The 13,660-nt window shown below is 41.3% G+C and overlaps 2 protein-coding genes across 2 annotated transcripts; both read left to right on the top strand.

The window, feature by feature from the left end:
- Positions 1 to 764: 764 nt before the first annotated feature.
- On the top strand, positions 765 to 6,889 carry LOC135507348 (beta-taxilin-like). Its single transcript, XM_064926906.1, has 10 exons — positions 765 to 848; positions 1,925 to 2,168; positions 2,303 to 2,394; positions 2,706 to 2,876; positions 3,839 to 4,033; positions 4,810 to 4,929; positions 5,183 to 5,257; positions 5,499 to 5,591; positions 5,743 to 5,838; positions 6,149 to 6,889. Exons 2-10 carry the CDS (start codon positions 1,940 to 1,942, stop codon positions 6,800 to 6,802), a joined length of 1,725 nt encoding a protein of 574 aa, XP_064782978.1. The 5' UTR covers positions 765 to 848; positions 1,925 to 1,939; the 3' UTR covers positions 6,803 to 6,889.
- A 177-nt stretch (positions 6,890 to 7,066) lies between these two features.
- On the top strand, positions 7,067 to 10,553 carry LOC135507347 (uncharacterized). Its single transcript, XM_064926905.1, has 9 exons — positions 7,067 to 7,161; positions 7,346 to 7,427; positions 7,648 to 7,701; positions 7,880 to 7,925; positions 8,091 to 8,218; positions 8,350 to 8,464; positions 8,665 to 8,787; positions 8,976 to 9,113; positions 9,214 to 10,553. The coding sequence occupies exons 3-9, from the start codon at positions 7,649 to 7,651 to the stop codon at positions 9,319 to 9,321; spliced, it is 711 nt and encodes a 236-aa protein (XP_064782977.1). The 5' UTR covers positions 7,067 to 7,161; positions 7,346 to 7,427; position 7,648; the 3' UTR covers positions 9,322 to 10,553.
- Positions 10,554 to 13,660: the final 3,107 nt, after the last annotated feature.

Raw genomic sequence — 13,660 nt, 5'->3', positions numbered from 1 at the left:
TATGATTGCTGGTTGTATTGTTTATGAATCTACATAGTACCATGGGTCGCAATAGCTTTCAGAAATCAGCATTTTCTATTGTTTTATATTGAAAGTCAACAGTGGTATTTTGCGTCAATGAAGTGATTGGGGCGTGCAAGAACTAAAAGATGCATGGCCAAGAATTTAGCCAGATACATTTCCTACTGTTTTGCTAAAAGAATCTTGCATTTCAACTAGCTACCAGAGAAATACTAAACAGGATGAAAGTACTGGACAAAATTAGTCTACAATAGTCTGCACATCAGTCAGAGCAAAAACATTTCACCGGGAGTGTAGAAGTGAAACTAAAGCAAGAAAAATTGTCCTTTTACATGAATGATTTGGAGCGAACCGTGTCTGAAACCGAGCAGAATTTACAATAACAAGCATTTTATAAAACGCAACAAAGGATGTAGCCTATTTTCTGCGTTGCATCTTTCCTTTCTGCGTGACAAATGCGAATCCTGCGTTAACGCGACCCCTGATAATACTGTTACAAAGTCCTTAACGTTTCTTGGTAAACAACAACATAACTCTTGTCCGTAGGTCATTACAAGCTTAGAGGCATAAGGTTTGTGTGGTTTTCATTGTGGGACGTTCTGAACAGGGGATGCGATTTATATATTATTATTTCCCTATGGCCTCTCTCTGTGTTGGTGTCAATATGTTCCCCTGTCTCTCTCAGTTGTGTCCCGGTGGTTTATTTTGAGGTCTTCTTCACAGCTGTTTTATCTGTGGGGCCAGAGTTAGAGCACTCCCTCCCCCTCTCTCTCTCTTACTCCCCTCTTCACGTTTCCTTTCCCCTCTCCTAGATCCTGGACCTTTTGGTAAGAAGCAGTTCAATATCTTCTATGCGTTTGTTTGCAGATATTTGAGTTTTGGATGGTGTAGAATGAAATATTTTCATGGGTATATGTTTTTTGTCTTGTGCATCGTACGTTTGAATGTATTTAGGACAAGCTTACTTTTGGGGGGGAATGGGTGACTTGTCACACTCGTGAAGCAGTGCAATGTTTCTATCGTGATGGAACCTCTTGTTCTTTGGTGTTTTATGAGAAGTTGTCAGCTACAGTATAGGCCAAATGCATTTTTACATGTCCCGTTGTATCAAATTAATGTTCTGTTCAAAGTTTTTCTTTGAATGGATTAGGAAGGCTATAGAAATAGATATGTCTTAATTTCTTCTGAGTAAATGTAAATTCTAACTCAGTTGGGTAGTCACTTAAGTACTTTGCTGGATATTTAAAGTTATGTTTTTAAGTGTCATTAATCTATCAAGTACTTTAACAAAAAATATTAGTGTACTACAATTTACAACAACAAGCTAAGATTGCGAGAGAAAAAAATCAATAACATGCCCATATTAAGAAGTTCCTAAAATAGCATATTGGCCCAGGACAGGTGCCATGTGCTCTGACTACTCTGCTCTGCCTGTGTGTTGAGACTGAGTCGAGGGTATGTACCCAGGCAGCAGGCTAATTATATGCACATTAACAGGCCACAGTCAAGCACTATCAGACTTCGATAGGCAAACAGACAGTGGAGGTTGATAGATTATAAATTCCTCATCGACTATGTCATGAAGGGTAATAAAATACATAAACAATAGAAAACAGTTTAAATAATATTGGAAAAGATTGTTTCAGCTATTCTGATAAAGATTTGTTTGACCTTGGCTTTTCTTATACAGCAGTATACAAAATTACTATTAGTATATAGCACTGCTTTTAATTTCCAAGCTTGAGAAACTAATCAGGGCGTTTTCATTGTGAGTGTGTGAAATAGGGCTATGCGATTTGTCTCATTAACCGTCATCCTTCACAGAAACATTGAACTTGAACAAGAATATGTCCAAATTAGTTCAAGTAGTTCTAATTCTATGCTGTATTATATCATATCTTAGTGCAAGCCTATCAGAATGGAGACATGTCAGGTGAGTGACCAGGTGGATCCAGCCCAGTGTCAGGGTCAGGTGGACCTGACAGAGGACCTGAGCAAGCAGCTAGAGGACATCATCAGTACCTACCAGGAGGCCAGTGAGGAGCCTGCTGAGCAGGAAGAGATGGAGGAGGAGGTTCTGAAGGAGCAGGTCACCAAGACCTCCGCCAAGGACCAGAAACTAGAGAAGAAGATGCTGAAAAGCCTTGGTGGGTTGTGTGTTCTTCTTCATCTTTCTTCTTCTGTTCTATTTAGCATCCATTCAGCATCAATAGTTGTTAGTGTTACAGTGTATCAATAGTTTTAGTGTTATTAAATGTACTGTAACATGATCTCTATTCAGGCAAAGAGGCCATGCTATTGATGCAGAGCTTGAACAAGCTCGGCACTCCAGAGCAGAAACTGGAGGCCATCATCAAGAAGCACGCAGAGCTGGTGAGTGGACCATGCTGAATTATACATCGGAGGTAGTACGCCGTGGTGTCTAGTAGGGAACTAGATGTGGTCTTTGCCCTTGTATTATCTGTTCATGTTAAATATATTTTATATTATTCGTGGTGAAGCATATAGTTATATTTATCTAACTGGCTGCTAACCAGTACCATATCATTAGTCTACACCTATGCAGCAGTATTTGCTTATTCTGCATATATTTGTTTTGTAAAGAACAAAAATTATGTGTGTGTGTGTGTGTGTGTGTGTGTGTGTGTGTGTGTGTGTGTGTGTGTGTGTGTGTGTGTTGGTAGCTGGAGGAGCACCGGGGTGACCAGAAGCAGCTGAAGGTTCTGCAGAAGAAGCTTCTTCAGGTGATGAAGGAGAAGGACCAGCTTCAGAGTGAACACAGCAGAGCGGTTCTGGCCCGCAGCAAACTGGAGTCTCTGTGTAGGGAGCTGCAGAGACACAACAAGACACTGAAGGTGGGCCTCTCTTTGTAGCATATACTGTAGTACTATAGTACACAGACCGCTCTGTCTAACGTCCTAGGAGAGGCTCTCTTCTCACTGTTTACAGCCAACCAGTCTTAATCAAATGCATATATCAAATACTACTTTTAAATACCTAAACTGTGCTTGATTTCATATTCCCTATACAGTGGAACCAATGGAATAGTCCTGAAAGTTCAAACGCCAAGCTAAATCAAGCGCAAACTCCAAGCTCAAATACTGACGCAGGTCTGATGCAACAACCAGTGGTGCTCACTAAGTTAAAATTGTGTGGCATGTGTATGGTTAGGCTAGAGTTAGGGCTCTATTCAATTTGTTAAGCTGAAGCGCTACAGATTCCAAAGTTAGAAATGTAAAGGTCATTTCCGATTGAGCTGACATTTCCCCTGAATGCAGTCTCCACTCAAGCGGGAACATTGCCTTTAAATTTAAATGATGCTGTAAAGCTGAACTTCCGGGATGCGGATTGAATAGAGCCCTTAGTATGTGCGTACACGGTCTGTGTGTCTGCTTGTATGTGCAGCAACATTACAGTACATATTTCCTTGCATTATGAGTATATCTGTGAGTGTAACTTACTGTGCATCAGGTGTCTGTGAGTGTGAGATCAAGATTAAGATAACGTTATTGGTCAATTGCACACAAGGTCCAACCTAAATTTGACTTCCGCTTTCAACCCAACCCTTCCGAAAGACGCGCATATCTATAGAGGTTTTGGAGAGGTGCGGGGGCTGCCACACTGGGCGCTCGGGGAGCTGTTCTTGTGGGGGTTAAGTGCCTTGCTCAAGGGCACAACGACAGGCAATGGTATCTAGGATTTGATGCCAGGAACCCTCCGGTTGCTAGCTCACTTCAAGGGATTCTAGCTGGCAACCCATTGCTAGGCTACCTGCCACCCAACTAACTGCATCATCCTGTATAATGTGATCATGCAGGAGGAGACCCTCCAGAAGTGCAGGGAGGACGACCTGAAGAGGAAGGACATCACCACTCACTTCCAGAGCACGCTGACGGACATCCAGGTCCAGATCGAGGAGCACAGTAACCGCAACACCAAACTCTGTCAGGAGAACAGCGACCTGGCAGAGAAACTCAAGAGCCTCATCTCCCAGTACGACGCAAGAGAAGCGGTATGGGGTCTTCTTACAGACGCTCCGGACTGGAGTTTGTAGTGCAGTTTAAACTGACTGTGTTTATTAACATCAACATGCTATAATACTGATATATTTATTTTGTATAGCGTTTTTCAATACAATGAGAATCTTAAAGATGCTTTAAAACAATAAAACAAATGTTACTATGTGCGTCTCTCTAAACATACGATATGTCACAAACACATTTCAAATTCCTTAGCGACGGCATTCAGTACTCAACTGAGATAGAGACCCCCTCATTATTGACCACAACAGGCCCATGCCACACCAGGAGTCACAGTGTGACAACAAAGAAACTTGCTCCTCCATGAGTCAAGACTCAAGAGCATGCTCAGTTGTTAATTTGTCTCATCTTACGTTTTCTTTTTAGTAATTTAGCAGTGCGTCAATCTTAAGATAGCAAGGTGAGACAACCACACATCACAGTCATAGTAAGGTAAATGTTCTTCAATCAAGTAGCTATCAGCAAAGTCAGTGCTAGTAAGAAAAGACACGTGTGAGTGTTTGTGCAAAGAAGTAGTTTTTTCCCCTGTTTTTTTTCTCCACAGTGTTGTTAGTGTCTGATGAGCTTGGCTCTGTTCATCTCCTCTGCATAAATGTCATAGTTCTCCTTTCAAGTAAAAATGTTACCACTAGCAATATACCACTGATTAATACTAGCCCTTGGCTCCTGTCTTACCGTGGCTATTGCATCAAACGTGTAATGTTCGTCTCAGTGAAAGTGACCCAGTCTCCCTCGTCTTACCTTGCAGAACCTGGAAAAGGTATTCAAACATCGAGACCTGCAGCAGCAGTTGTTGGAAACCAAACTTGAACAGGCAAACATATTCATTAAAGAGGGAGAGGAGAAGCACAAGCGAGAGAGGGATCATGTAAGTTAGCATCTTTCAGCAAGTCTGGACTGGCTTAATTGATTTTATACAATTTAAGATATTTTATTCATATGTGTTTGTTATGTAATAGTTTAATCACATGTTCAGTACATTTTTTAATACTGTATGAAATATGGATCAGTGCATGGAATAAGTTTGACACTGACATCAAATATTTTTGAGAAATTCCATTCAGTGACAAAGCAAATAATTATTAACAGATTTATTTTTTATAAATTGTATTTCTCCAAAGTTGATAAATAAGGCGGCACAGTCACAGGTGAAGGTACAGATTCTGAAAGAGCAAGAGGAAGGGATGCAGGCCCAGGTAAATGGAAACGGTCTCTGTCAATCTGTCTGTCTGTCTGTCTGCCCCCCTCCCCTCGTATTTTTGTCTGTAATGTATTTTTCGTTGTGTGTCGGACTGTGTAAGACTAGCTGTCACCATTGACGTCGGCTAATAGGGATCCTAATAAAATAAAATACAATCAAAATCTCTGTCTCTCTCTCTCTCTCTCCGGGTCTGTCTCTATATTTTACAAACTTAACTTTCCCATTTCTTCCCCCAGTTGTCCATGTACTCTGAGAAGTTCGATCAGTTCCAGGGGACTGTGTCGAAGAGCAACGGAGTGTACGCCAGCTTCAAACAGGACATGGAGAAGGTAGCCTAAGTCTTGTTCTCCGTATATTACTATCTCCTTATCTGTAATCTTATATGTGGTCAATTTTGTTGCCATGGCACAAATACATTTCCTTTGTTTACTCTTCGATTTAACTGGCAAACTTTCAAATGGGATGTGTTTTGTCTTGTAGATGACCAAGAGAATGAGGAAGCTGGAGAAGGAGTCTATTCAATGGAAAAGCCGTTTTGAGGGCTGCAACAAGGCTCTTATTGATATGCTCACAGACGTAAGATACCATACACATAGCGTACAGTTTTCACCCATTTTTTGAATGTTACTTTTACGTTCACGCTCTGTCAAAGACATGATGACAGACAAACAAGCAACAGAGTTAAATATGACTCTTCTTTGACTCATGGTGGAGATAGTGGCTGCATACCAAATGCACCCTATTCCCTAGTGCCCTACGCTTGACCATAGCTGTATTGACTTTATGCACTATATAGTGAATAGGATACCATTTGGAATGATACCTATGAATGATCTTTATGAATATCAGTACTGATTTTCACCCTGTATATTTCTACTCCATTCAGAAAACCTTGAAGGAAAAGGAGTTTGAGCTGTTCACCCTGAAGACACAGAAGCTGGAAAAACTGTGCCGCGCGCTGCAGGAGGAGAGGAACAGTCTCTCTCATAAGCTCCAGGAAGCAAATCCAGCGGCTGCCACCAATGTAGCGGAGATGAAAGAAAATGAGACAAAGGCGAAGGAGAACCCAGAGGTACCTGCTGCTGAGAAGCCCATTGAGACACCCTCTGAAAACCCCTCGAATGAAAGCCCTACTCTCAAAGTACCTGTTGCTACAGAAACCCTCGCAGTTGTAACTCCTGCTCAGGAAAAACCTGCTCCTGCAACACACCTGACCAGCGAGCTGGATAACCTGAAGGCCCAGAAGTCCCGTCTGCAGGAGATTCAAATGTCGTTCACCCTTTCCAACGTTGTGCCACCGGAGTTCTTTGACAACGAAGAAGAGGAGGAGACCACCACAGAGCCACATGGACACACTGAGGCCCCAGAGGCCAGTAGCGAGGCCAGCAAGACCCCAGAGGAACATCACATAGAGGGGTGTAATGGAGACAAAATGACAGAGGAGTCCACTGGCCCTTTTTCTTCTTCTTCTTCTCCTGCAGCAGCTGAAGGACACGAGGCCCAGGAGCAGAGAGATAGGGAACTGGAGACAGTTGACTAGACTATGGTGTAGTTACAGTAGGTTACAATCAGAGATGAAGAACATGAAGTGATCATAACTTATTTGACTGGATTTTTTAAGAATAAACAATAAAAACGTGCTCTTGTTGTCTTCTTTCTATGACTCCATGTTAGAAGAGAAGCTGAGAAGGGGGAGTTGTATAAATGGGAAGCCTAACACTGGATTGATTAGGAGTTGTATATCTTGTATTTATTACACATCTTTGCTAGTAGTTAATCATTAATCATACAACATGGCTGAGAAAGAGACAGATGCGCAGACTTATGCGAAAGCTTTGACAAGTTTTGTTGAAAATGGAAAAGCACTATTGGAACTCGCTGAACAGGAGAGCAAAGAGGGTAGGTTGTGTGCTAGGCCTACAGCTAGCGCTATCTATTAAAGTTTCATGATTCATTCCTGCTCAACATGGACAATATGTGGAAGGCTAATGAGCTGTTGGCAAATGGCAACAGTAAGTTAAAGTCAGCAATGTCCTAAAAAGAGGTTATGATTGTTAATTAGATAAACATATATAATTTATAGGACTTCTGCAAGACTACATCAGGAAGAAGATCCGTATTGAACTGGACCAATCACTACTGGGACTTATTCCAGCAGGTGCAAGGTTATTCACAAGGTTCTGTTTTACATTAACAAGTTATTAACCCTTTACAATCTGTTTATAAGCACATATTTGCTGTCAAACTGACTGTCTTTCAGGCCCTGAAAATATACTCTGGAAATAATGCAAAATCTAGCCTATATAGATTCAATGATTATTATCGGAAATGACTACCAAATATGTTTGCAAACAATGAAAGACGTTGATTATTATACACCACCAGCATGTCAGTGAAGAAGAAAAAGGACGCTGATGAACTATGGAAGAGAAGCTACCAGTAAGACATATAGAAAAGCTATGTTTCCTAATCAAAACCATTGACTTTGAATGTCAACACCTTTGTGAGATCAACTTTATTAGAGCCAATGTCTTTAGTAATAATTAACTGTTTACCTCATTAGATTAACCTTTGAACAGCTCATACAGAAGTAACACAGTTATTGTTCTCTCTCTAGATGTGCTGAAATGCAGGATGCTGTTGAGGACTTCTTGCAGCTGGGAGTAAGCTGATATGGCTGTTGCTAGGCCTGTTTTTAATATTACTTGCATGATTCTGTGTAAAAACTCTTGTGTTTTTAGGTTAGCGCTTTTTTTCTTGTTCTGGAGGCATCTACCTCACATTAACACGTCCTTCCGCCGACATCCACTGGATGTGCTTGGTAATAGGTGCAGTGGGATAGTTTTCTGGAGTACTTGGACAAAGAGCTACATCTGGGTGATAGAATCTTTGGTCAAGAGCCACAAGTAAAATGCCTGTCGCCTGACATACCCCTCATTGATGCCCAGACTGGAGCGTGAGTTCGATGACTTGGTCTTACATGGCCTCTTCTTTGTGATAGAGAATAGGTCAAACCAGGGTATTAACTTCTGCCTGTCAGAAGTGACGTATTTCCTCTGTCTCTCTGTCTTTCTGCATTTGTTTCAGAACTCTGACGTTAGGGAAGTACCTTGGGAGAGGTGAGAAAGTGCTACTTGTGTTGATCCGTCAGTTCTCCTGCCTCCTCTGTCGAATCCATCTGAAAGATCTGGAGGCCCATAAGGTGAGCCATGTGTTGACAGTTGTATCTAAAGGTTTATGATACACCTAGTTGACTCTTCTCATCAACATTAGCCTACAACCTTTATGGATACACAGAACTGTGATAAAGAAAGAATATGCACGTCCATATTCAGGTGCTGGACAGAAAAAAACATATTCTAGTTGAGGCCATTACACAGAGCACTGTGCCTTGTGTTGCAGATTGCCCTGGATGCATGTTCAGTGCAAGTGGTGGTGGTGTCATTTGGCTGCAGAGAAGGGGCGTTGCATTGGCTGGCGGAGACAGGTTGCCAGTATGACATGGTGTTAGACCCACACAGGAAGGTTAGAGTTACTAGGCAAATTGATGGATTTAGAACGAGGCATCGCAGTGTCAAATGTATTTGATTCACTCACTTCCTGATACTTATCTGACTGAAATGATTTATGTTATACATACTATATAGTGTATTTACTACTACTATTCATTTACAATGCACTATAAACAGTCATGTTACGTCGGGGGATTGCAGGTGTACAGCGCTTTTGGCTTGAGAGCATCTCTAAAGAAAGTGTTGAACTTCAACAACATGCTCCTCTACGCTGAATACGTTGTGGCAAACCTGGAGTTTCCCAGAGGTCTGCCGTCTATAGAAGATGATATGATTCAGGTGTGGTTGTGAGATGATCAGACACATAAAGAATACATTCACTAAGGAGTGTACTTTTATGGTTATATTTTTGCTCATTCTGTTTTCCATGTTTTCTCAGCTTGGAGGAGACTTTGTCCTGGATGACCAGGGGAGGGTGCTGTTCTCTCACTGCTGTGACAGCCCTATAGACAGACCTGCTGTAGAGGACATACTGAAAGCCCTATAGAATGACCTGCAGTAGAGGACATGCTGTGTGCCATTCAGAAGGGATACCCAAACCTGTCAGGTTCAACATTATGTTAAAAAAAAGCAGACCCCATCTCATCTGATACAGAAATGGTTTTATCACAGGGAGATATCAGCTATAGACTATTGCCCTCAAATTCTTCCCCCCTTTAATCAGGGACTGAATTATCAGGTTGTAGAACAGAAAACCAGCAGTACTCCGGTCAACCATAGGGTAAGATTTGAATACCTCTGGACTGAGATTATATTAGCCGCTCTCTTTCAATAGCTGCTGTACAACTCTGGCACGGGAGACTATAGTCCAGGGGTATTCAATCTTACCCTACGAGGTTACTTTTGGTTTTCTGTTCTACTAATTGCACCCACCTGCTGTCCAAGGTCTAAATCTGTTCCTGATTAGAGTGGGAAGAATTTAAAAAACAGTGGAACTGGCTTCAAGTTCCAGATTTGAATTTGAAGCAAATCTTACATGCTCTAACAGTCTATTAGAAGACTCTAGCAAAACACTAACAGGTAGTAGCTGATCAATCGAGAGAAACCTTATATGATATTCCCTCATTTCTTGTGAATTATGATTTTTATTGGTTTCCAATGAGATTTCTTATTATTTGCTTGCTGTTGTAGACCTTTTTGAAAGTGTTTCAGCTGGCATAGATGTCGGTGATGTCACCATATGCTCTAACTTTGAGCTTAGTTCTTCTACAAACTGGGGCTACAAAATGTGGTACATAAGGTGCAAGTGTGCAGCACAGTTTTGATGATGTTGCTTAAATTCATGATTACACGTAACCTACAGCACCAGTAACTAATATATTATTAAAGGCACTGCAGAAGAGGAGTTCACCTTATGGACATTCTTGGAAAGCACCCCATGTCACTGCAATAGACACAAAGATAAATAGTGTACTATTAAGGACCATAACTTGACTTCTTCACTTTTAAAAGGCCCAACTGCAGCAAAGATGGTGGATAAATGGTCAATCGGGTCATTTACCGTTGTCTACTTAAGGGGGTGGCTTAATGATGATTATATGATGTATATGTAATTGTATATACATACAATACAATTACCTAGGTCCATCAGCTCAACATTCTCAACACTACACTCTAATGGACAGTTTGTCAAATGCAACCAGAAAGACCCCTCAATTTCAATGACTGTTTTATTGTCATCAGAGTCAAATACAGCAAAATAAACGTTTTTAATTTTGGTGAGGTAATATCTTTCTAAGTAAAAGAATTGTACATACTGTCTTACCCACTTCATATGTATATACTGTATTCTAGTCATGGCTCATACTATATAACTACTGCTGTAGATGCCTTTTCTATTCATATACTGTCTTCATTTCTTTATTTTTATTTTTGGGATTATTTGAATATTGTTGTGCACCTGCAAAAACATATGGAAATCTATATATGCGACCATAAACTTTGATTTGAAAATGCAGCAATGCTAGCTTTCACTAGCAAGCTAGCTGATATCAGATTTGAGTAAAATGAAATTTAACATTTGATCATATTTAGAAAATGTATTTCTGTTAAGAAAAAAATTATTTCATAACCCCCCCCCCCAAAAAAATAAATAAATAAATAAATAACAATTTCTCCATTAAAATGATCTATAGGAGTCCCAGTTTAACAGTAGGCAATTGGCATACTGGGACATTGTCCAAATTAGTAATTTCAATTCACAATTACATCCCATTACAAAATAATTTTGTAACGAGACGCTGGATATCCTTTCTTATTTATTTTTATAACCTTAACATTATTTACCTCAGAATGCTATGCCATTTTACTTACGATTATGCATCTGTTCTCATGGTCCTAAATTCCCTTAACCTATGTTCCCTCAGCCCTATGTTCCCTCAACCCTATGTTCCCTCAACCCTATGTTCCCTCAGCCCTATGTTCCCTCAACCCCATGTTCCCTCAACCCTATGTTCCCTCAGCTCTATGTTCCCTCAACCCTATGTTCCCTCAGCTTTATGTTCCCTCAACCCTATGTTCCCTCAGTCCTATGTTCCCTCAGCCCTATGTTCCCTCAGCCCTATGTTCCCTCAACCCCATGTTCCCTCAACCCTATGTTCCCTCAGTCCTATGTTCCCTCAGCCCTATGTTCCCTCAACCCTATGTTCCCTCAAGCCTATGGCTCTTTGCATGATTGACCTTAAACTGAGGCTTTGGTGGTGGGTCACCTCCTCCCTGCGCCTGCCGGCCCAGTCGCACACAGTCCGCATGGTAAGCCTATTTTATTGGTACAGTCGGTTTCTGCCTCATCTCTGCTCTAACACTTTGTCGAAATCGGGTTCTGCTCACCATTCCCGCCTCTGGTGGTTGCACATGGTCATGAAACTCGAGTATTTGGATTTGCATCTTCAGCATCGAACATGTCGTCCATCTTGCTCTGCAGTTCTTTCGCTAGCACCTCCTCTGAATGTTGTCACCCCTCGTTTGGTGCCGGTGATACCTGAAGTGTGCATACTCACTTAAAAAATCTTTGCTTGAAAAATGAGAGAAAAGCACCCAATAGTAATGTTTGTCCATTTTGAGATGCCATATTTTGTTTGTTTTTTCAAATATTTTTATTTCACCTTTATTTAACCAGGTAGGCTAGTTGAGAACAATTTCTCATTTGCAACTGCGACCTGGCCAAGATAAAGAATAGCAGTGTGAACAGACAACACAGAGTTACACATGGAGTAAACAATTAACAAGTCAATAACACAGTAGAAAAAAAGAGAGTCTATATACATTGTGTGCAAAAGGCATGAGGAGGTAGGCGAATAATTACAATTTTGCAGATTAACACTGGAGTGATAAATGATCAGATGGTCATGTACAGGTAGAGATATTGGTGTGCAAAAGAGCAGAAAAGTAAATAAATAAAAACAGTATGGGGATGAGGTAGGTAAAATTGGGTGGGCTATTTACCGATAGACTATGTACAGCTGCAGTGATCGGTTAGCTGCTCAGATAGCAGATGTTTGAAGTTGGTGAGGGAGATAAAAGTCTCCAATTTCAGCGATTTTTGCAATTTGTTCCAGTCACAGGCAGCAGAGAACTGGAACGAAAGGTGGCCAAATGAGGTGTTGGCTTTAGGGATGATCAGTGAGATACACCTGCTGGAGAGCGTGCTACGGGTGGGTGTTGCCATCGTGACCAGTGAACTGAGATAAGGCGGAGCTTTACCTAGCATGGACTTGTAGATGACCTGGAGCCAGTGGGTCTGGCAACGAATATGTAGCGAGGGCCAGCCGACTAGAGCATACAGGTTGCAGTGGTGGGTGGTATAAGGTGCTTTAGTGACAAAACAGATGGCACTGTGATAAACTGCATCCAGTTTGCTGAGTAGAGTGTTGGAAGCTATTTTGTAGATGACATCGCCGAAGTCGAGGATCGGTAGGATAGTCAGTTTTACCAGGGTAAGTTTGGCGGCGTGAGTGAAGGAGGCTTTGTTGCGGAATAGAAAGCCGACTCTAGATTTGATTTTCAATTGGAGATGTTTGATATGAGTCTGGAAGGAGAGTTTACAGTCTAGCCAGACACCTAGGTACTTATAGATGTCCACATATTCAAGGTCGGAACCATCCAGGGTGGTGATGCTAGTCGGACGTGCGGGTGCAGGCAGCGAACGGTTGAAAAGCATGCATTTGGTTTTACTAGCGTTTAAGAGCAGTAGCCAAAATAGTCCGAATTAATCTAAGATAACTCAAGAAATGTTTCATTCATTGTAAAGTTTTTGCCGAGGAGATCTTAGTCACACAATTTTACATCTAACTAAGATGTATGGTGCAGTATTTCTCAATGAAAACATGTGCATGAAAATGAGTCGTCTTTCGTTGAATGACAACAAAGACTTTATTGAAGAATCCCTACTCTTGACCAATCACCAATGAAGTGTAGACTTCGACTACGGACTTCGGATTGCCTCAAGAAAAAAAATTGTGTGCCTGACCAGCCGAAGAAAATCCACATAAAGTCATCATGAACTCTTCCGAATTGTTTTTGGCTTGGAAGAATGGGGACGCCTTAAGTCGCTCTACATACAAAACGAGGCAACAGTGATACAAAACGGGGCGACGGTGTGCTTTAGGACCATGCAGACGCCTCCGAGCAGTCGTGTAGGCTGTTTGGAGTGTTTATTCGACAGGATAAAAAAATACACTTCTAAAACCAAAGTTGCGCCCCAAATGTTTTCATCTGTTGAACAATTGCTTGGCCAACAGATGAAAACATTTGGGGCGCAACTTTGGTTTTAGATGTGTTCATGTAGGCTAGCGGCATACGTGAACGACAGAGGGTGCAGAAAAAAG

This window comes from Oncorhynchus masou, chromosome 21, assembly GCF_036934945.1.
Source record: "Oncorhynchus masou masou isolate Uvic2021 chromosome 21, UVic_Omas_1.1, whole genome shotgun sequence".
Lineage (NCBI taxonomy): Eukaryota > Metazoa > Chordata > Actinopteri > Salmoniformes > Salmonidae > Oncorhynchus > Oncorhynchus masou.
Note: the sequence above shows the minus strand (reverse complement) of the source record. Positions and strands in the feature narration are given on the sequence as shown.